The sequence below is a fragment of the Ovis canadensis genome, chromosome 14 (genome assembly GCF_042477335.2).
Source record: "Ovis canadensis isolate MfBH-ARS-UI-01 breed Bighorn chromosome 14, ARS-UI_OviCan_v2, whole genome shotgun sequence".
NCBI classification, from domain to species: domain Eukaryota; kingdom Metazoa; phylum Chordata; class Mammalia; order Artiodactyla; family Bovidae; genus Ovis; species Ovis canadensis.
This window is the reverse complement of record NC_091258.1, coordinates 48,121,839-48,145,924: the sequence shown is the minus strand read 5'-3', so window position 1 is coordinate 48,145,924 and position 24,086 is coordinate 48,121,839. Positions and strand designations below refer to the sequence as shown.

At 38.2% G+C, this 24,086-nt stretch overlaps 1 protein-coding gene across 1 annotated transcript in view; it reads right to left on the bottom strand.

Moving 5' to 3' along the window:
- LRRC36 (leucine rich repeat containing 36) overlaps positions 1-24,086 on the bottom strand; it is a 56,440-nt gene that overhangs the window by 27,396 nt on the left and 4,958 nt on the right. Inside the window, exons 2-5 of the mRNA XM_069549947.1 lie at positions 18,914-19,041; positions 15,671-15,863; positions 14,799-14,895; positions 11,836-11,924 (exon numbers count right to left, since the gene is read on the bottom strand). Coding sequence (XP_069406048.1) covers positions 11,836-11,924; positions 14,799-14,895; positions 15,671-15,863; positions 18,914-19,041 — 507 coding nt within the window. The remainder of the gene's footprint in view (positions 1-11,835; positions 11,925-14,798; positions 14,896-15,670; positions 15,864-18,913; positions 19,042-24,086) is intronic.

Genomic DNA, 24,086 nt, shown 5'->3' with positions numbered 1-24,086 from the left:
CTGTTGCTTCCTGACCTGCATACAGATTTCTCAAGAGGCTGGTCAGGTGGTCTGGTATTCCCATCTCTCTCAGAATTTTCCACAGTTTATTGTGATATATATATATATATATATATATAATGGATATCAGACCCTTGTCAAACATATGATTTGTAAATATTTTCTCCTATTCTGTGGGTTGCTTTACTTTTTTAAAAAATTAATTATTATTTTGGTCATACAGTGCAGCATTTTGGATCTTAGCTCCCCCACCAGGGATTGAACCCATCCCCCAAGCAGTGAAAGCACGGAGCCCTAACCACTGGACTGCCAAGCAATTTCCTAGTTTTTTTTTACCTTCTTGATAGTGTCCTTTGAAGTACAAAGTTTTTTTAATATTTATTTTTATTTATTTGACTGTGTGGAGTCTGAGTTGCAGCACATGGGCTCTTTCAGTTCTGGCATTTGGGATCTTTTTTTTTAGGAGTAGCATGTGGGATCTAGTTCCCTGACCAGGGCCCCTGCATTGGGAGTGCTGAGTCTTAGCCACTGGACCACCAAGGAAGTCCCAGCTCTCAAGGATTTAATTAATCTGTACCTCCTCATTTGTATTCACACTATTATTGTCCTATGTCAGGACAGGTCCTTATTATCTCCCACTTGGACTGCTGTCTTTAGTTGCTGCCTATCTAACTAAATCAATCGAGTTATTGCTCTAAATTATACATTTAATCATGCTTACCACCTAAAACATCTTTGTCACCCATTTTCAAGAGAATAGAATGAAAATGTTTCATAAAGAGACCGCTTGCAACTTGGCTTTAATCAAGCACCTTAGCTCCAGTCACGTGCATGTATGCGTGCCAAGACGCTTCAGTCATGTTCAACTCTCTGCGACCCAATGGACTGTATCCTGCCAGGCTCCTTTGTCCATGGGATTTTGCAGGCAAGAATACTGGAGTGAGTTGCCATTTTCTTCTCCAGGGGATCTTCCCTATTCAGGGATCAAACTCACATCTCTTATGTTTCCTGCACTGGCAGGCAGGTTCTTTTCCATTAGCACCACCTGAGAAGCCCCCAGTCACAAGCTGAGTCACAAGCTGAGTCAATTTCCTAATCTGTCACATCTGTTTTTTCTACTTCTGTTTTCTATGCATTGAATGCCCAACTATGCCCAATGAATTTTATTTGAATGCCCAACTTAAATGTATCCTTTTGGGGAAGGCTTTACCCAGGTCAACTGGTAGTGTCTCTCCCCCACAGTTCTTTACCTCTGCCAAAGTCGAACTCATGTCTCAGCCTGACTTGTAACCTAATCAGCTAAGATAAATCTCTCTGGTGTGGGAGTAGCTGAAGCTCTGACATTGTTGTGTCATTTCCTAATATGCCTAGCCTCTAACACAGGAATTTTCCAGTAGATAGACACCTGTTTGCTGAATTGCTCTTACATGCATCGCACCAGAGAATGCCAGTTGCCCCTCACTATATCCTTTTTCATCTGTTAGAACCCCCAGTAACAGCCCTAGATTGCCAACATCCAGATTTCTATATGAGAGAGAAATGAATTTCTGTCACAAAACCTTTCCCCATTTGCTCCTAGTATACTCTGAGCCTCTACAGCATATGCCCATCTACATCAGTGTTTCTCAAACTCAACATTCTCATAAACCCTGAGACTATCAATCTAGTTTGAGAAATTTCAGTTTAAGAAACTCAGTGTGTGAAAAGATATTTTAAAAAGCAGATTACATTAGGTGACAGTTTGGCAATTTCTTACAAAACTAAAAACTTGGTATTTACCCAAAGGAGTTGAAAGTTTATGTCCATACAAACACCTGCATATAGATGTTTATAGCAACTTTTTGCATAATTGCCAAAACCTGGGAGCAATCAAGATGGTCTTCAGTAGGTGAGTGGATAAATAATCCAGATAATAATAATAGAATATTCAGTTCAGTTCAGTCACTCAGTTGTGTCTGACTCTTTGCGACCCCATGGACCACAGCACCATTAAGCCCTAAAAAGAAAGCCACAAAAAGATATGGAGGAAACCACTGCATATCACTAAGCAGACAAAGCCAATCTGAAAAGGCTACATATGGTATGACTCCAATTATATGAAATTCTGGAAAAGGCAAAACTGTGGTGACAGGTGAAAATGGCAGTGAGAAGCATCTTGCACCTGTCTCCCCCCTAGACAACAACTGCACTGGCAGAATTCTCTTGATATAACTATTTTAGAATTCTGGAGTCTACTGAAGGCTTGCAACTTCTGAGGGAAGGCATGGAAGGTAAATTAGGATTAATTTTGGTTAATTTCAGTTCTTAGCAAAGTAGCTAAGGCTTCCCTGGTAGCTCAGCTGGTAAAGAATCCACCTGCAATGCAGGAGACCCGGGTTTGATTCCTGGGTCAGGAAGATCCCCTGGAGAGGGATAGGCTACCCACTCCAGTATTCTTGGGCTTCCCTAGTGGCTCAGATTGTAAAGAATCTGTCTGCAATGTGGGAGACCTGGGTTTGATCCCTGGGTAGGGAAGATTCCCTGGAGAAGGGATAGGCTATACTTCAGTGTTTTTGCCTGAAGAATTCCATGGTGAGGAACCTGGTGGGTTACAGTCCATGGGATCACGAGTCAGACACACCTGAACGACTTTCACTTTCAGCAAAGAAGCAGCTACCAGTCCCTCACCCCTCATGCAAAAAATTTAAGCTGGACCCTTACCTAACACATACACAAAAATTAACTGGATGGATTAATGGATCAAAGACTTAAATGTAATACATTAAACTATAAAACTCAGGATTTCTCTAGTGGTCCAGTGGCTAAGACTCCACACTCTCAATGCACGGGGCTGGGGTTAGATCCCCGGTCAGGGAACTAGATCCCACATGGCCCAACTAAGACTGGGGGCATCCAAATATATGTTTAAAAATTAAATATATTTTAAAAACTATAAAACTCTTCGAAGAAAACATAGAGAAAATGCTTACTGGATTTGGCACTGTGACACCAAAGGCAAAGCAATAAAAGATAAAACAGACAAATTGAACTTAACGAAAAATTAAAAATTTTGTGCATCTAAAAACAATACACACAGAGTAGCAGCCCACAGGCAGCCCACAGAATGGGAGAAAATATTTGCAAATCATATATCTGATATAGAATTAATATTTAGAGTATATAGAGAACTCCTAATACTCAACAACAACAAAAAAGCAACTTGGTTCAAAAGTGGGCAAAGGACTTGAATAGACATTTCTCCAAACGAAGATTTACAAATGGCCAATAAGCACACACACAAAAATACTCAACATCACTGATCATCAGGGAAATACAAATTAAAAACATGAGATACCACCTCACACCCAGTAGGATGGCTACTACCAAAAAATCAGAAAGTAACAAGTGTTGGTAAGGAGGTAGGGAAATCAGAACTCTTGTGCACTGTTGGTGGGAGTGTAAAATGATACAATGGCTATAGACAACGGTATGGCAATTCCTGAAAAAAAAATTAAAAATAAAATTACTATATGATCCAATAATTTCACTTCTGGGTACATACCCCAAAGAAGTGAAAGCAGGGTCTTGAAGAGATAGTTGTATACCCCTGTTCACAGCAGCATTATTCACAAAAGCTAAAACACGGGAGCAACCCAAGTGTCCATCGACAAATGAATGGATAAACAAAATGTGCTCTATACATACAATGGAATATCATTCACCCTTAAAAAGGAAGGAAATTCTGACAAATGCTACCATGTGGATGAACTTTGAGGACATTGTTGTTGTTCAGTCACTAAGTCATGTACAACTCTTTACGACTCCATGGACTGTAGCATACCAGGCTTCCGTGTCCTTTACTAGCTCCTGGAGTTTGCTCAAACTCATGTCCATTGAGTCAGTGATTCCATCCAACCATCTCATCCTCTGTCCCCCCTTTCTCCTCCTGCTATCAATCTTTCCCAGCATCAGATCTTTACCAATGAGTTGGCTCTTCGCCTCAGGTGGCAGAAGTACTGGAGCTTCAGCTTCAGCATCAGTCCTTCCAATGAATATTCAGGGTTGATTTCCTTTAGGATTGACTGATTTGATCTCCTTGCTGTCCAAGGGACTCTCAAGAGTCTTCTCCAGCATGACAATTCAAAAGCATCAATTCTTCGGCACTCAGCATTCTTTATGGTCCAACTCTCACATCCATAGATGACTATTGGGAAAACCACAGCTTTGACTATATGGACCTTTGTCAGCAAAGTAATGTCTCTGCTTTTTACTATGCTGTCTAGGTTTGTCATAACTTTTCTTCCAAAGAGCAAGCATGTTTTAATTTCATGGCTGCAGTCACCTTCCACAGTAATTTTGGAACCCAGGAAAATAAAATCTGTCACTGTTTCTACTTTTTCCCCATCTATTTGCATAAAGGGATAGGACTGGAAGCCATGGATCTTAGTTTTCTGAATGTTGAGTTTTAAGCCATTTTTTCACTCTCCTCTTTCACCCTCATTAAGAGGCACTTTAGTTCATCTTTGCTTTCTGCTGGTATCATCTGCACATCTAAGGTTGTTGTTACTTCTGGCAATCTTGATTCCAGTCTGTGACTCATCCAGCTTGGTATTTCACATAATGTACTCTGCATATAAGTTAAATAAGCAGGGTGACAATATACAGCCTTGATGTACTCCTTTCCCAATTTGGAACCAGTCTATTTTTCCATGTCTGGTTCTAATTGCTTCTTGACCTGCATACAGGTTTCTCAGGAGGCAAGTAAGGTGGTCTGGTATCCCAACTTCCTTCAGAATTTTCCAGTTTGTTGTGATCCACATAGTCAAAGCCTTTAGTGTAATCAATGAAGCAGATTTTTTTTTTTTTGAATTCCCTAGCTTTTTCTACGATCCAACAGATGCTGGCAATTTGATCTCTGGTTCCTTTGCCTTTTCTAAATCCAGTTTGTACATCTGAAAGTTCTCGGTTCATATACTGCTGAAGCCTAGCCAGAAGGATTTTGAGCATTACCTTGCTATCACGTGAAATGAGCAAAATAGTGCAGGAGTTTGAACATTCTTTGGCATTGCCTTTCCTTGTGATTAGAATGAAAACTGACCTTTTCCAGTCCTGTGGCCATTGATGAGTTTTCTAAACTTGCTGGCATATTGAGTGCAGCACTTTAACAGAATTATCTTTTAGGATTAGCAATAGCTCAGCTGGAATTTCATCACCTCCACCAGATTTGTCCATAGTAATGCTTCCTAAGGCCCACTTGACTTCACATTCCAGGATGTCTGGCTCTAGGTGAGTGATCACACCATCATGATTATCTGGGTTATTCAGTTCAGATCAGTTCAGTCGCTCAGTCATGTCCGACTCTTTGCAACCCCATGAGTCGCAGCATGCCAGGCCTCCCTGTCCATCACCAATTCCCAGAGTTCACTCAAACTCACATCCATCAAGTCGGTGATGCCATCCAGCCATCTCATCCTCTGTCGTCCCCTTCTCCTCCTGACCTCAATCCCTCCCAGAATCAGAGTCTTTTCCAATGAGTCAACTCTTCACATGAGGTGGACAAAGTACTGGAGTTTCAGCTTCAGCATCAGTCCTTCCAAAGAACACCCAGAGCTGATCTCCTTTAGAATGGACTGGTTGGATCTCCTTGCAATCCAAGGGACTCTCAGGAGTCTTCTCCAACACCACAGTTCAAAAGCATCAATTCTTCGGCGCTCAACCTTCTTCACAGTCCAACTCTCACATTCATACATGACCACTGGAAAAAACCATAGCCTTGACTAGACAGACCTTTGTTGGCAAAGTAATGTCTCTCTTTTCAATATGCTGTCTAGCTTGGTCATAACTTTTCTTCCAAGGAGTAAGCATCTTTTAATTTTATGGCTGCAGTCACCATCTGCAGTGATTTTGGAGCCCCCAAAAATAAAGTCTGACACTGTTTCCACTGTTTCCCCATCTATTTCCCATGAAGTGATGGGACCAGATGCCATGATCTTCATTTTCTGAATGTTGAGCTTTAAGCCAACTTTTTCACTCTCCACTTTCACTTTCATCAAGAGGCTTTTTAGTTCCTCTTTACTTTCTGCCATAAGGGTGGTGTCATCTGCATATCTGAGGTTATTGATATTTCTCCCAGCAATCCTGATTCCAGCTTGTGTTTCTTCCAGTCCAGCGTTTCTCATGATGTACTCTGCATATAAGTTAAATAAGCAGGGTGACAATATACAGCCTTGATGTACTCCTTTTCCTATTTGGAACCAGTCTGTTGTTCCATGTCCAGTTCTAACCGTTGCTTCCTGACCTGCATACAGATTTCTCAAGAGGCAGGTCAGGTGGTCTGGTATTCCCATCTCTTGAAGAATTTTCCACACTTTATTGTGATCCACACAGTCAAAGGCTTTGGCATAGTCAATAAAGCAGATGTTTTTCTGGAACTCTCTTGGTTTTTCGATGATCCAGCAGATGTTGGCAATTTGATCTCTGGTTCCTCTGACTTTTCTAAATCCAGCTTGAACATCTGGAAGTTCACAGTTCACGTATTGCTGAAGCCTGGCTTAGAGAATTTTGAGCATTACTTTACTAGCATGTGAGATGAGTGCAATTGTGCAGTAGTTTGAGCATTCTTTGGCATTGCCTTTCTTTGGGATTGGAATGAAAACTGAACTTTTCCAGTCCTGTGGCCACTGCTGAGTTTTCCAAAATTGCTGGCATATTGAGTGCAGCACTTTCACAGCATCATCTTTCAGGATTTGAAACAGCTCAACTGGAATTCCATCACCTCCACTAGCTTTGTTCATAGTGATGCTTTCTAAGGCCCACTTGACTTCACATTCCAGGATGTCTGGCTCTAGGTGAGTGATTACACCATTGTGATTATCTTGGTCATGAAGATCTTTTTTGTACAGTTCTGTGTGTTCTTGCCACCTCTTCTTAATATCTTCTGCTTCTGTTAGGTCCATACCATTTCTGTGCTTTATCGAGCCCATCTTTGCATGAAATGTTCCCTTGTTATCTCTAATTTTCTTGAAGAGATCTCCAGTCTTCTCCATTCTGTTATTTCCTGAACCTGGGTCATTAAGACCTTTATTGTACAGTTCTTTTGTGTATTCTTGCTGCCTCTTCTTAATCTCTTCTGCTTCTGTTAGGTCCTTGCCGTTTACTTGAATGTGCCCATCCAGTTTTCTTGAAGAGGTCTCTAGTCTTTTCCATTCTATTGTTTTCCTCTATTTCTTTGCATTGTTCTCTTACAGCTTTCTTATCTCTTCTTGCTATTCTCTGGAACTCTGCATTCAATTTGGTATCTTTCGCTTTCTATTTTGCCTTTTGCTTCTCTTCTCAGCTATCTGTAAGGCCTCTTCAGATAACCATTTTGCCTTCTTGCATTTCTTTTTCTTTGGGATGGTTTTGGTCACTGCCTCCTGTACAATGTTACAAACCTCTGTCCATAGTTCTTCAGGCAATCTGTTTACCAGATCTAATCCCTTGAATCTACTTGTCCCCTCCACTGTATAATCATAAGGAATTTGATTTAAATCACACCTGAATGGTCTAGTGGTTTTCCCTACTTTCTTCAATCTAAGTCTAAATTTTGCCCTAAGGAGCTCATGATCTAAGCCATACTCAGCTCAAGTTCTTGTTTTTGCTGACTGTAGTATAGAGTTTCTCCATCTTTGGCTGCAAAGAATATAATTAATCTGATTTTTGTATTGACCATCTGGTGATGTCCATGTGTAGAGTCATCTCTTGTGTTGTTGGAAGAGGGCAACAACATTGAGGACATTATGCTAAGTGAAATAAACCAGTCACAAAAAGACAAATACTGTATGATTTGTCTTCTATAAGAGACTCAGAGCAATCAGTATCAGAGAGAGAGAAAATAAAATGGTGATTTCTAGGGGCTACAGGGAGGGCAAGATGGGGAGTTATCATTTAATGGGTATAGTTCAGTTTTGTGAGATGAAAAGAGTTCCAGAGGGCTGGTGGTGATGGTTGCACAATGTTATGAATGCATTTCATACCAGTGAGCTATTCACTTAAAAATGGTTAAGATGGTAAATCTTATACACATTTTACCACAGTAAAAATTTCTGAGGAAAAAAAAAAAAGTAAAGAGATGGTAAAAATATCAGTAGTTGCCAGGGTAAGAAGGGAGAAAGGGAAGACTACATGAGCAGAGTTTAGGCCAGTGAAACTATTCTGTATGATACTAAAATGGGGATACATGTCATTATATTAATACATTTGCCAAACCCATAGAATGTACACTACCAAAAAGGAACTCTAATGTAAACTAAGGACTTCAGGTGATAATAATGTGTCAATGTAGGTTCACCAGTTGTAACAAAAGCACCACTCTGATGCCTGTTGTTGGTAGTGAGAGAGGCTATATATGTGTAGAGGCAGGAGGTATATAGGAACCCTGTATTTCCTGTTCAGCTTTGCTGTGGGTCTAAAACTATTCTAAAAAACAGTCTATTTTTTCAAATAGCAGACTAATACTGCAAAGGAATATTTTTGCTCTTACATCTTTTAAATGTTTTCCATAACTGCATCAAACAAAAACATGAAATTAAAGGGCCTCACACTGTCTGTGGACCTCTGAGAGTATCCCTGCTCTAGGAGTTCATGACACTGAGTTTGAGGAATACTGATCTGTGTCATTTATTTAACGTTTTCATATGCACTGCCTGAAATTGTGTTATTTAGCTTTTTCATGTTTGTCTCATTATCTTATATTGTAAGTGATTCAGGAAATGACCAAATTTTCTATTTCCAGAGTATATGTTTCAGAAGATAATTTATGTGAGTTTACAAAAAGAAAAAAGAAAAAAAAGTTGGATGAGAATCAAAAATTTCACTAAAAAGAATGGACTTTGATTTGGGTCATGAAGAGAAGGATTTTAATGCAAGCACTGAAGGCAGAAGGGACAGCATTAGTTCAAGGGCAAAAGAGAGAAAAAGGAGAGAGTGGTCTGACTTGATTGAAGCATCGTATATTGTAGTTGAGAAACAGGAGATATAAGGTTTCAGGGTAGGCTGAAGAGATGAGCTCTAGCAGTTTTTTTTTTTTAATTAATTATTTGGCTGTGCTGTCTTAGCTGCTGCACATGGGACCTTTGATCTTCATTGTGGCACGTGGAAACTTTAGTTGCAGCAGGTGGGATCTAGCACCCTGACCAAGGATTGAACCCAGGCCCCCTGCATTAGGTGTTCAGAGTCTTAACCACCAGGGAAGTTCCACAACTACAACTTAGAGGAGCCTTGTATGGACTGAGGACTCTAACTTCAGCTATGAGTGGGAACCATGCAAGTTTTTGAGCAGGCAAATAAATAATAATTACGGTTGAGTTTTAAGAGAATTAATCTGACAGGAGAAACAAAATGAACGGAATAAAGAAGAAACTAGGAGGCAGCACAGTATAATATTTAAGAGGACTTAATGACTGACAGACTAGAGTTTGCATCACAGCTTTGCCATTTACTGTATAATTAGAGCAAATTATTTCACCTCTTTTGGGCCTGGTTTCCTCACACATGAAACAAGGATAATGATAATCACCGTCAAGGTTGTTGTGAGGATTTAATGAGATTATACACATAGCCTGGCCTAGAGTTTATAGTCAGTGAATGATAGATATTAAACATGCCTGTTAAGAGGAAAGGGAAAAGAAAGCTTGTTAATTGTGAATCATACTCTACGGTATGAACATTCAACTGGATCTGGGGGAGGGAGAGAATTATATCCCCCTCTCATTCTGAGCCTGAGTAATAGGAAAGTGATGGTAACACTAAGGAAACCCTGAGAGCTGTTTAGGGCTCGAGGAAATGGCGTTCATTTGAGTTTTTAACATGTTTAATGTGGGAGGCTGGAAAATTATTCAGTGGTGATTCCAAGTGTATGTTAATAGTTGGTCAACAGAAATGTGGAACTGATGCAGAGAAACTGTACAAGTTGTCAAAGCTAGACCAATATGTTTAAGAGTCATCAACAGGGAGGAAATAAAGCTAGCTGTGGAAACAGATGAGCTCAATAGGGCAAAGAGTAGAGAAAGAAGAGAATCTGAGGGCATATCCTAGGTATGCTTACTTTAGGGGTATGTGAAAAGAGAGAGGGAACTTTGAAACAGTCAAAGATTATGCAGTGAAGAGACCAGGATGAGGATACAAGACAGTGAAGATTCCCTACCATCCTAAATGACTGGTGGGAAAGCACTGTTTGAGCTGCTGCTGCTGCTAAGTCGCTTCAGTCGAGTCCGACTCTTCGAGACCCCATGGACTGCAGCCCACCAGGCTCCTGCATCCATGGGATTTTCCAGGCAAGAGTACTGGAGTGGGGTGCCATCGCCTTCTCCGGAACAATTGAGCTAGTGGGTAATATTTTCTAGAAAGTTTTGTCCTAGCCTGTGGCACAAACATTAACATGGTATAACCACTTTAGTCATACTGGATCACTAACAGTGCTTACAGGCAACACTCCCCAGGGATCTAGCACAAAATGTAATTTTCAGCAGAAAGCAAAGATCTTTAACGTTTCAAAGCAGCAAAATAAATCTAATATTAAAAAAAAATTCCAGCAACAGCTGGAGCTTCTGAGCACCTTTAGAAGTGGGCCCCATGTCTAGCAAAGCAGTTTGTTCTCAGTAAAGGCTATGTACTTTAAAACATTTTAATTCATAGAGTGACTGTGTGTGCTTATGACATATAATGATATAAATGACATTTAATTCAACTCATACAAAAAATGTAATCAAATTATGCTTCAGTGTATCTTTGTCATTCTGGAAATGGATACATAGATGCTTATACTTATAAAAAGATAGGAAAGCTGTATATCAAATTAACTGAAATTCTCTTTAGGGGACAGTCTTCTGAGTGATTAAAATGTTCTTCGGGCTTTTCAGTACTTTCCAAAATAATTACAATAGAATTTCATCAATTTTGAAATATAAAAAATGCTATTTAAAATGAAATAGAGCAATCTATGGTCCATGACTTACGTGTGACCTCTAAGACCTCTGAGACCTCTAAGAAAGGAAAATAAATATCATACCTCACTATGGCTTATTTTACCATGAAATACTACATGAAAATACTTTGTCAATTAGTATCTACATGGATAGATACAAAGTCAGGAAATAAAATACTGTATATTACAAATTGAAAACCCTTTGTGTCTAAACTACATCATCAATCTATTAATTATTGTTGAGACTTTAAGGATTAATTTTTAGAGTTTGTAGACCCTTCAAAAAGGGACAGATACCTCAAGCCAGAAAAAATTTTCTCAAGTGAAAGGTCATCTGATGAGTGCCAAATTAATCGATATGGGCTCACTGCATGCAAGTTCTCTACTGGAAAGCTTTCTTCTAGCATGTGGGATGACCATGAATGTAGCATAACACTTTAGTCACGTTGGATTACCAATACTGCTTACAGGCAACAACCCCCAAGAATATAGCACAAATAGATTCTGCAGCTGCAAAGTTTCAAGGTGGAGACGCCAAGAGGCTAAGGGTGTGAGCTGCACTGATGCAGATGAGTCCTGAGTCTGTGGCTAATGAATCCTGTGGGGATTGGCAATGCAATTTTCAGGATGTACTAATGATATAAAGTGATGTAAGTGAAACTGAACTGAGTACAGCTTGTACACTTTGATGGGTTCTGGCTTAGGCCTGCTTAGTAAATAGGGCTTTTCTGGCAGTAAGAGAAAGAAGGAAAAACACAAACTGGTAAATCTCGTGCTTGCTTCAAATCTATGTTATTTCTCAACTATTTTGTCTTCATCCTACTCAAGATGGGACATGAAAACAGAAACAGTTAATGTTTTAATTGTTTTGTGGTCAGAAAGGGAAAACTTACCAGGTTCAATTCTGTTATCACTATCAGTGCTGACTTTTGATGCAGTGCTCTCATTTGTTACACAGTTTTTTACTGTCTTCTCCCTAGAGCTGTCACATCAAATAATTTATTTAAAACTGAAAGAAGCTTCTGAGATCACGAGTAAAGGCTATTTAGAAAAAAAACATTTCAGGGTGATCAGATATTTTTTCCCCAAATGCTCCAGAACATATTATTTTCACGAATATTTCAGTTAAGACTATTTTTTTTTAAGTCATAGTATTTTCATTGGGAAATGAGAAAGAAAGACACTATAGTTCACTCTCGAAAGCATGAAAGCCAGAAAATTCCGAACTTAGATACTCTGTTTTCTTGACATAAACTTAAGTCTGGATGACTCAGGGAGTATTATTTATATTATAAAATAAAAATGTTTTCTTTTGAATTAAAAACTTCATAGGACACAGAAAGGATGGTTCTTCTACCAAGAATTACAGTGGATACAACTATAACCATTAGTTTGAAAAAGAAATAAGAAAGGTGAATGTTTGCACTTGATTGATGTAGTATGGTAAGACTGGTGTGTACAGATTGGGAAATACATTAAGTACAAACAGCCTAAACTATGAGCCAAGCACTTTACTCTCATCATTTTATTTAATCATAAAAGCTCTCCCATTAATCTATAATCACCATTTTATAGGTTGGGGGACTTGGGACTCAGAAAGGCTTAAAAGAACAGTCCTTCACCCAAGGTTGGAGAGCTTTTAGAGTACTAATGTTAATTCTGGACACTTGAGCAACATTTTACTTCTGTTTTTGCAATCACTATAAGGTAACTAAACAGAAATATAGCACTGATAATTGTTTGCCTCACTAGGAAGTTTATTCAGTTATACATTTACTCACCTCTGGATTTCTATAGTAAACAAGGTACTCCAATGCATTTAAAACAGGAATTAATTTACAAAGTACATATACAAATAATTTTTAAGAAATATTCTATAATTCTTTCTAGGGTGAACTTTAGTCTATGTAAATTAATCTCATTAACCTCAGGGCTTCCCAGATGGCCCAGTGGTAAAGAATCCACCTGCAAGGAAGGAGACCTGGGTTCAATCCCTGAGTCGGGAAGATTCCCTGGAGAAGGAAATGGCAACCCACCCCAGCATTCTTGCTTGGGAAATCCCATGGGGAGAGGAGCCTAGCAGACTACAGTTCATGGGGTTGCGAAAGAGTCAGATTTAGCAAATATACAACAACAAATTAAACTGGACTTTAAAATATAGGGAACTTATGGGCTTCCATGGTGGCTCAGTAGTAAAGAATCCACCTGACAATGCAGAAGCCACAGGTTTGACCCCTAATCCAGAAACATCCCACATGTCAAAGAGCAACTAAGCCCATGTACCACACCTATTGAGCCTGTGCTCTAGAGCCACAGCTACTGAATCCCTCGTGTGTGGAGTCCATGCTGTGCAACAAGAGAAGTCATCTTAACGAGAAGCCTGCACACTACAGCTATGGAGTAGCCTTTGCTTGCTGCAACTAGAGAAAGGTCTGAGCAGCAATGAAGACTGAGCATAGCCAAAAATAAACAAATATTTTTTTAAATAGGGAACTTAAAAAAATAGAGAAATAAGGCTGCTCTCTGAGGGTTACATTACAAAACATATAATGGATAAGAACAGAGACAGGCAGAGTCACCAGAAAAGAGCAGGATCCCAGGCCAACAGGCATGGACTTCACTTAATCATCATTCAGCAAACTATTTCTTTGCACCGCTCATGGGCCAGACATTGTTCTAGGCACTAGGGCTACTGCAGTAAACAAGACAAGCAAGGTCTTTGTTCTCATGGAGTTTATATTCTAGTGGAGGGGAAAGATAATAAAGAAGTAAACAAAAAACATTCTGAGGAAGAATATTTAGTGTTGCATGGACATTTTCACATCTTATCAAATTAAAAATGGTATGTATAGGAAGTAAACTGCTATAAAAGAAATATATTTAATTATTAATATATATTTATATTGACTGTATTATATATAAGGTCCAATGTTGTTATAATATATAAATATGCACAGACACAATACACACACATATATACATATACCTAAAACTAAGACGATATTTACCATAATATAATTAGTGTTTCTTTCTGGGTAGTGTGATTATAAGTGACTAACATTGTTTTTTCCTCTACTTTCCATATTCTCACAATAAAGACAATTCTATCATCAGAAAAAAAGTACTAATAATACATCTACATATGTGTATAGGTACACAGATGTCTGAAAGGATATATACCAAACATTACTAGTAGTTAACTTAGTAGCAAAATATAGGGTGATTTTTGACTTTTTCTCCTGTACTTCTGTGTTAAATTGTTTATCATAAACTTCTATTTTTCAAAAATTATAAAACAACTTTAAAAAAATCATGAATCTGGGGGTAGAAGATATGGTTCCTTATTTTGACAGAATTTTAGTAATAAAAATGGAAAAATCTACCATTTAGATTCCTTAGAGCTTAAAGGGCCATTTACTTTTGGTTTTGTACAAAAATGCTTATCATTAACAAATTTATCTCTAATGATCCTTCCCATGGTAATGTATGTAATCCTCCTAATTCAATAGGAAAAGACCATGTACTGATTTATAACTCTACCAAGAAAGGGCTGGCAAACATTTATGGGAATAACTAATCCCATAAAATCCCTATCTATAAACTCTGAACAATAACTTTAGAGAATGTACAATTATATCCAAAGAAGACACAATGGTTCAAGAAAGCAGAAATGTTCCACTGACGGCCAGATTTTCACCCCAGATAAATCTGAAAATTCTGCATAGATACTTTGATTTCTAATCTGAGGATTCTTACAATTTATAGAGATTTCTGCTGGATAATGAAGACGGTTAAGCAGGAATTCACTACTCTCTGTCCAGAACCAAACTAAAAAAATCTTTGGTAAAAATCTTACCTCTTTTCCATCTCTAAAAGAAAATTTTCACTGTTGCCCAACTGACTAAAATGCAGCTTGGCAGCTTTTCTCTCACTTTCTCGTACGGCTCGGTCATCTGGAGGCAAAAACCGTGGTCTGAGCATATTTCTTTTTTGGAGTAAACAGTAGTGGGTCAGAAAAGCATATTCACAGAGTAAAAACTAAAGATCAGTCTCATCTTTTGTTTGAGACGGGTCACAGAATAATGCTATTATGTTGTCATTGGAGTAAGTAGTAACTCAGGGAGACTACAGGGACACCATAGCAACAACTGTCACCTAAGTGTAACTATCACTACAGGAAAGTACAGTTTGGGCAGCAAACAATCCAAATGGCCTAATCTTAAAGGCTGAAAGTCACACCATTTCTAAAAGACTTTACTTAGCTTCCCTATAGCTTTCTCAGGAGCATGTAACATAGAAGTTTATATCAATGAGAATAAAATTATAAAGAAATACAGACTAATTCATTTGAAGGAATATTTATTGTTCCTTGCCAAATAAGCCTCAAAAAGTTGCTGTATTTGTTTTCTACTGCTAATGTAGTTACAAACTTGGGGCACCTGGAAAAATAAATGTCAACTTGGAAACTTTTTGTTGGGGAGGAAGTGGTGGTGAAACCATCAACTGAAGAAAACTAAAGCTGGAAGTAACTGATAAAATCATAGATTGTCATTCAATAAACAATAAAAGGACTCGTCATACATCCTGCCAACACAAAAGTTACATAAATATTGACTAATAAACAAATATATCCTGCCAGTGCACACTCTGGGCCAACATCCAAAAGGTTAGGAGGCAGCTGGTTTAAAGTAAGATTTGGGGACAAAGAACAAGGGAGGAGGGTCTCACCCAGTTTCTCCAGAGTTTGTAGCGTATAGACAGCAAAAAGCCTATAATCTGTATCTTTCCTGACAACAGGATTGAGTCTCAAATCTAGTTCTTTGAGGAAGGGTAAAGGCTGTAGGCGGGACACCTCCACTAATGAAGGAATGTTGTTATAATATAAATTCAGGTCTTGGAGTGAACATAAATACTGGATGCCCTGCAAGGAAAAGACCACATTATGAAAGTGCATGTTGGGAAGGACTAGGAATCTCACAGATAAAGGTAGAAATATAAATATTATTTTCCATCCTTAAACAGTTACCCGAGTCACCCATGACAAAGGCAGGGTTGAAATTCCCATTTAGTTGCCTGAGAATAAGAATGCTGCAGCCCATGGGCATTGGGTGTGCTATACATTAAATAATTCACTGATATCATACATTTCCGTCTTTATAAGCTCTGACATCCAAATATCTGCAGTCAGTTCTATACTTCTGTTGCCTCTCATCACATTTCCAATCTAATCCCTCCCGGTAGTAACCAACCCAAGTCACTTTTGCACTTCTCTCACCCTTGCTACAAGCACTCTCCTGACCCCAAAAGCCCTCAAGAGGGAGGGAGGCAAAAGAGAGATGGTTCTAAGGAAAGGGTATGGAAAAAAATTAAGTGTGTATGTATTTTGTTGTTCTTCTGTCACTAAGTCGTGTCCGACTCATTGTGACCCTATGGACTGCAGCACGCCAGGCTCCTCTGTGCTTCACTATCTCCCAGAGTTTGCTCAGATTCATATCCATTGAATTGGTGATGCTATCTAACCATCTCGTCCTCTGCTGCCCCCTTCTCCTTTTGCCTTCAATCCTTCCCAGCATCAGGGTCTTTTCCAATGAGTCAGCTTATCACATCAGGTGGCCAAAGTATTCCATGTATATGTTCTTATATTAATATCTCAAGACCTCACTTTTAGGATGAAAGGACTACATGGCAAAACCAAACAATGCGATCTCCAAGTTTTCCCTCCTGGACCAATCTGGAGCACCCCCTTTTCCCTTCAGAGTTACTGCCACCACACGAGCTCCCCATCTTCTAATCAGTTAATTCCTCTTGGTAGAAATGCTCTTCCTTCTTCTGTTCTCTCTCTGTGGACTTAGCAACCCCAGCCCCTCCACTTCTCTAGCAACAGTGCAATCAGAACTGGGACACTTCAGAGGAAAAGCCACAGTTTTTCTCCTTTACTAAAACCTACTATTGAAACTAATTGCTTAATTTTCATGTATTTAGCTGGTTAGGTACTTTGGCCCAACACTAAATTTCAGGACAATATTTCAAAACATGTACATATATGTATAGTCACACACTTTTAATATTAAAAATACTTACCATAAAAGGAACTCTGTCATTGAGAGTTATTTCAGAAAGGTAAAATTATTTTCCATCACCTATTTATAAAATAATGTTTATCTTCTTTTCTCATTTAAAATTAACCTTTTTTAGTTACAGGAAGTTTAGAAAACTCAAGGATATATTCAAAACATTTCTACGTTGAACCCTGCCTACAGTTCAACGCATTTCTTTCTGGCTATTTTCAGTTACACTAACTTCTACATTGTGAAAGGATCAATGGTTAGGAATATTTATCAATGCTTTTGGCGTCACTCTCAGGGTAGCATACCATTAGGGCTGTCTTTAAATGTATCTAATATCCCAGCTCAAGTAATCTTTTCATGTCTCAGTATAATAGTCAAGGAACCAATTCCAATCCTCCTCTCATGTTTCCCCATTGGCATAAATTCATGTAGTTTCAATGCTACACTAGAAATAAACACAAAACATTTCCCCCTTGAAAAAAATAAGCAAAATGATTCAGAGCTGCTAGAGATGAATACCTGCAGATAAATCACAGAAGTAAAAAAAAAAAAAATCTAGAAAACTGGCATTTACTAAGTGCTTTTTATACGCCAAACACTACCAGGAGTCTTATATATGTAATTTTTGATTAGTTGTGCTAATTGATTAATCTTCACAACAGTTTTTCAGGTAATTTGCAGAAGTAGAAAGAAAAGGAGTGCAAAAGCAAATGACAGCAATGTTCATTCAATCTTTTTAGTCTGAAAAAACAAACAGATAAAAATACATATGAGAAGAGGAGGCCTAAATAACTCTGTATTAATACTTTCTGATATAGGTGAGCCAGATACAAAGGGCTATTATAGAAGATTCTAAAGACCTGGTTTAACTTGGAATTTCTGCTTTTAGAACCCTAGCTGGAAATTTGATCTAGCTTGGATTTCTTCTTTCAGGGCCCTTAGTTTTAGATCTTGAGATTTGTGTTGTTGAACAAGTTTCCCCTAAGAAATGGAAAACTAGCAGAATAATCAGTAACCAATCTTGGACAGCATCTGTAAGTCTTGCACCTTCAGTCTTGCAAAGAAGGGCTTTATCAAGAGAGACTTGTAGCTGGGCAAAAAGGGAATAGTGGAAGAAATACTATTTGGGGGTCTACACAAAGAAAAGAAATTTTCCATTTCTGTGTGTGAGGGTGTTTATGTTTGCAGAGCTCTTGCTTTGTTTGCTAATCCTCACACTTTCTGCTTAAGCACCTACTTTCCTGAAATGTCGTCTGCTCCACCAGCTCCTGGCCTGGAAGTTTTTCTTTGTTTTCAAGACCATCATTTTCTCCCCATCCTGGAAAAAACTCACAATAGCAATCTAGGCCAGTGTTTCTCTATATATGTTCCATGCATCAACATCATCAGCATCCCTTGGGAATGTCCTGGACCCACTGCATATTAACTCAGACTCTCTCTCTCAGAATAGGGACTAAGACTCTGTATTTTTATTAATATTTTATTTATTTATTATATTTTATTGTTTATTTTGCCATGCCACACGGCTTGTGGGATCTTAGTTCCCCAACCAGGGATCAAACCTGTACCTTCAGCAGTGAAAACATGAGTCCTAATCACTAGACTGCCAGACAATCTCCAAGAATCTGTACTTTTAACAGTGTTCCTCATAATTTTTAACACACATTAAGAATCATAACTATTGCCCTAGGCAGTGACAGTTTTCTTTCAGTATAAAAGAAAATTTTTCGCACTATCTTATAATTTAAAATGTCAAACGTAAAGCAACATTGAAAGAATTTTATGGTGAATAACAAAATTTAGTTTGGAAACATTTAAAAGGATATTCCCCAAGCTGATATTCTTTTATTTTTTTCCCATCAAAAAAACAAAAAACTGTCTGGTCATAAAACACAGAACTTACCTTCAAGCTAGTGATCAAATTTCTTGATAAATCTAAGGATCGGAGACTTTTAAAATTTCTAAAGGCATCACCGATGGAATGGATTTTTCCAGCATAAGATCCCTGCAATGAAAGAGACTCCACCAGTTCTGAAAAGAGATCATCAGTAGATATATTATGATCTCTGCTTGGAAAAAGAGCAGAGTCGTTGAAAACAGGCCTTTCTTTCTCCCGTATCTCATCTGTGAAAGGTCCTACATTTAAGGCTCATAAGAAGAACAGATCTTCCTTTTAAGATTAGCAATATGCTCTAATGCAGTGACATCAAGACTTGGTTTTATAGAAACCTTGAGTTTCTTTAATTACCCTGAATGATGTAGTAAAAATCTCCCAAATTTCTCAAAACAAACAACAAATTCAGCAATCCCACTGCTAGGATTTAGCCCTATAGATAGTACAGCATTTTGCCAGGACATATGATATAGACCAGAAGGATGTCAATTTCAGGAAAGTTTCAGGATAGTGAAAGAAAGAAAGAGAGGGAAGGAGGGAGGGAAGAAGAAAGGGAGAGAAGGAGAAAGGAAAAGGAGAAAAAGAAAACTGTCAAAGGGCTCATCAGTAGAAGAGCAGAACTAGATGGACTAAGCAGCAGTGCATTGAACAATGTACTAGATCTGTGACCTTGTAAAAGTCACTTAACTTCTCTGTGCATCCATTTTCTCATGTGAAAAATGGAGATTATAGCATTACTTACCTCATAAGATTTTGTAAGGATTTAATGACTATATGTATTGTGTATTTACATATATATAGTTGTTGCTGTTGTTTGTCATGTTCAACTCTTTGCGACCCCATGGACTGTAGCGCACCAGGCTCCTCTGTCCATGGGATTTCTTAGGCAAGAATACTGGTATGGGTTGCCATTTCCTTCTCCAGGGAATCTTCCCAACCCAGGGATTGAACCCGCATCTCCTTCATTGGCAGGTGAGTTCTATACTGCTGAGCCACCAGGAAAGCCCATAAACATATACACATACATATGCGTGTGTGTGTGTGTGTGTGTGTGTGAGAGAGAGAGAGAGAGAGAGAGAGAGAGAGAGAGAATACAAAACTCAGTGTCTGACACATGGTGCTATATATATGCTAATTATTATTCTATAGTCATTTAAAAGAATGAAGTAGATTTGTTGATGTTTATATGGAAAGATCTCAAAGACACTGAGGAAAAAGTGTGACTTTGTGTCTGTATATGTATGACTGTATTTTAAAGAATATATGTGTGTGTATATATATATACATACATACATGTATGTCAAACTAGACTTCTGATAGCACTGAAAAGAGGAGAATCTCAAAAGCCAATAGGAACTCACTGGCAAGTGTGGTGGGCCAAAATGAGAACAGGAACAGAAACTGGAAGGAGGTTCTGCAGAATCCCATTTGCAGGTGACTGCCAAGGAACTGCACCAAAATAAGCTCTTAAGATACTGGAGCAGTCTAGGCCCTATAAACTATAAAAACATGAAACAAGATCCTTTTCAAGATAAGACTCATCCCTGAGAGAAATAACTGGAACAGAGTCCACATTGAATGGAATACAGACAATAGGTTCAAAAGAAGGAGAAGGTCTAGATACAAGTCCAGGAGGGAAGCAGAGACTGCAGATCTCAGGAAGCTTAAAGCCCTATTTTAAGTTCTTCGTGAACAACAGAAGAGGGAGCTCCAAACCCTGAAACTAGAAAAGTTATTCTGGCCCAGCTAGAAGTATAGAAAACTTAACGCACTTTAACAAAGAGACACAGGAAAGGTTTATAGTCAAATTGTATATGAGGTTATTAAAACAAAAAAGAACAAAAAACAGAATAGCATCGCTAAAGAATGAAAGCACTCCAAAAAGATACATCCACAAAACAAATGAAACTTTTAACTTGGTATTTCAAAACAAATTTCAAAAGCTAAAAGATGTCAAAACAGTGTAGCAGTTCTCAAAACATCGTCCCTAGACCCCTGGAGGTCCCTGAAACATTTACAGGGGTCCACAAAATCAAAACTATTAAAAAAATTATTAATATTAAAACATTAACAACTCTTTTTATTGTGCTGATAATTTGCACGTATGGTATAAAAGCAAAAACTACTGAGGCCTTAGGATGACTTGAGGCAGTGGCATCAAACTTTACTCTTAGTCATAATATTGTATTCTTCACCATTATACGCATGCAGTTATAAAAAAAGAGCCACTTTTTCTGAAGAATGCCCTTGAAAAAGCAGTAAAAATGGTTAATTTTAGCAAATCTTGACCCTTGAGTATGTCTTTCTTATATTGTGTTCCTAAACGGGAGGTATGCATGAAGTATTTCTGCTGCATACTGAAGTATGGTGGATGCTTAGCAGGAAAACACTTCTGTGGGTTTTGAGATGCCAGCTTAACTAGCCATTTTTTTGGTGGGGAGGTAACTATTGTTACTATAAAATTCTGACATACTTGAATGGCTGTGAGACATTTTCTGAAAAATAAAGAAAGTGAGACTATCACTTCAGTCAAAACAAGTAATAGTAACTGTTGTCAATTATTAACATATAAGCTTCCAAGCCAAAATCAGAATTTTGATAAACTTGTATTTGCCACCATAAACCTGACAGATTCCAAAACCTAAAGCTCTCTCTAGTGAAATTTGTGATGATATTAACAAATATGATTTCTTAATGTTATATAATGAAATTTGTCAATATTTGGAAGATCTACATAAGTCAGTGAGTTAATACCTTTCAAATGATGGATGCATGATGTTGATGTACCAATGGATTTTAATATAACAGAATACAAAAAGTTCAATGATATGGTTTTAGATTTCAGATACAACTAATCTTTAAGAAACTACCACTTGCTCAGTTTTCATGTCATAGCAAAGAAGAAAATTCACTGAAAAGGCTAAATACTTCTTCCTTCCGGGAGGGCTTCCCTGGTGGCCCAGTGGTTAAAATCCATCTTGCAATGCAGGAGACAGCAATTGGATCCCTAGTCTGAAAGATCCCACACGGCACGGGGCAACTAAAGCTGTGTACCACAACAACTAAGCCTGTGCTTTAGAGCCCACCAACCATGACTACTGAGTCTGTGCAGCAACTACTGAAGCCTGTGCACTCTAGAGCTTGTGCTCCACAAGAGAAGTCACTGCAACGAGAAACCCGCAAACTGCAACTGAAGAGCAGCCTTCATTCTCTGCAAGTAGAGAAAGCCCGTGCGCAGCAGTGAAGAGCTGACATACCCTAAATAAATATTCCCCCCTTTTCCAACTATATATCTATATAAGGCATGACTTCATATATATATATATATATTTCAATCAAACAACATATTTAACACAGAAGAAGATATGAGAATATGGATGTCTTCAATTAAGACATTAAAAAGATATTATATATGTTAACATGTAATGGGTATGTTACGGTTATCTTTTAATGAATTACAAATAAATATTTTAAAATTTTCTGTTTCAACAATAATAATCCACATTAACCAAAGCTCTTTGAATAATATTTAAGTAAGAGTGTAATGGAATCCTGATACCAAAAATTTTGAGAATTGTTAAAAAATGTAAATTAGACTGAGTGGCTTATAAACAACAAACGATTATTTCTCACAGTTCTGGAGACTGGAAGTACAAGGTCAGGGTGTTGGCATAACCAGGTTCTGGTGAAAGCCTTCTTCCAGGTTCCAGACTGCCTACTTCTCCATGTGTTCTCACATGGAAGAAGGCAAGGGAACATTCTCTTTGATCTCCATTATAAAGTCATTAATCTCTTTTATGAGGGCTTCCCTGGTGGCTCAGATGGTAAAGAATCTGCCCACAATGCGGGAGACCTGGGTTCAATTCCTGCATCAGGACAAGCCCCTGGAGAAGGGAATGGCAAACCACTCCATTATTCTTGCCTGGAAAATTCCATGGACAGAGGAGCCCGGTGGGTTACAGTCCATGGAGTTGCAAAGGGTTGGACACAACTGATCGACTAACACTTTCTTTCACTTTCAAGATCTAATCACCTCCCAGAGGCCACACCTCTTACTACCATCATATTAGGCATTAGAATTTCAATATATGAATAGTTTTGGGGGAGACACAAATATTCAGACTAGAGCATGAGGGCAATAGGAACTCTCATTCACTGCTGCTGCTGCTGCTGCTGCTGCTGCTAAGTCACTTCAGTTGTGTCTGACTCTGTGCGACCCCATAGATGGCAGCCCACCAGGCTCCCCCATCCCTGGGATTCTCTAGGCAAGAATACTGGAGTGGGTTGCCATTTCCTTCTCCAATCATTCACTGCTAGTGAAATGCAAAGGAATAGCCACTTGAAAAGATAATTTGGCAGTTTTTTACACAGGTAAAGACGGCATGCTGTAGTGCTGCAGTCCATGGTGTCACAGAAGATATGACTGAGCGACAACTGAACTGAAACACAGCTTTTACTGTAAGATCTAGCAATTATAGCTCCTTGGTATTTACTCAAGTAAGTTGAAAATTTATGTCCCCACAGAAACCTGAATGTAAATGTTTATGGCAGCTTTATTCATAATTGCCACAACTCAGAAGCAACCAAGATATTCTTCAATAAGTAAATGAATAAATAAAACTATGGTACATTCATATAGTAGAATATTACCCAGCAATAAAATCACCTATGGACCAAGCCATGGAAAGACATGGAGCACCCTTAAATACACATTACTAAATGAAAGAAGTCAGGTTGAAAACATTCTGCATAATATTCTGAAAAAGGTAACACTAAAAATATCAGTGATATACAGTATGATGACTAGTTGCTAATACTGCATTGCATATTTGAAAGTTGCTAAGAGTAGATCTTAAAAAGTTGTCATTCTAAGAAAAGAAAATTTTTGTTACTATGTAAAATGATGTTACACAGACTTATTGGTGTGATCATTTTGCAGTGTATACAAACATCAACCATTATGTTGTACACCTGAAACTAAGTTAATATTATATGTCAATTATACATCAGTGAAAAGGTTTTTTTTTTTAATTTTTAAAGAATCAGTGGTTCCCAGGGAATATATACTGTATGATTACAACTATATGACATTCTGAAAAAGGCAACAGGATAAAGGTCAGTGGTTTCCAGAGGTTCACTGGTGGGGGAGAGATGAACAGGTAGAACACTGAGGATTCTTAGG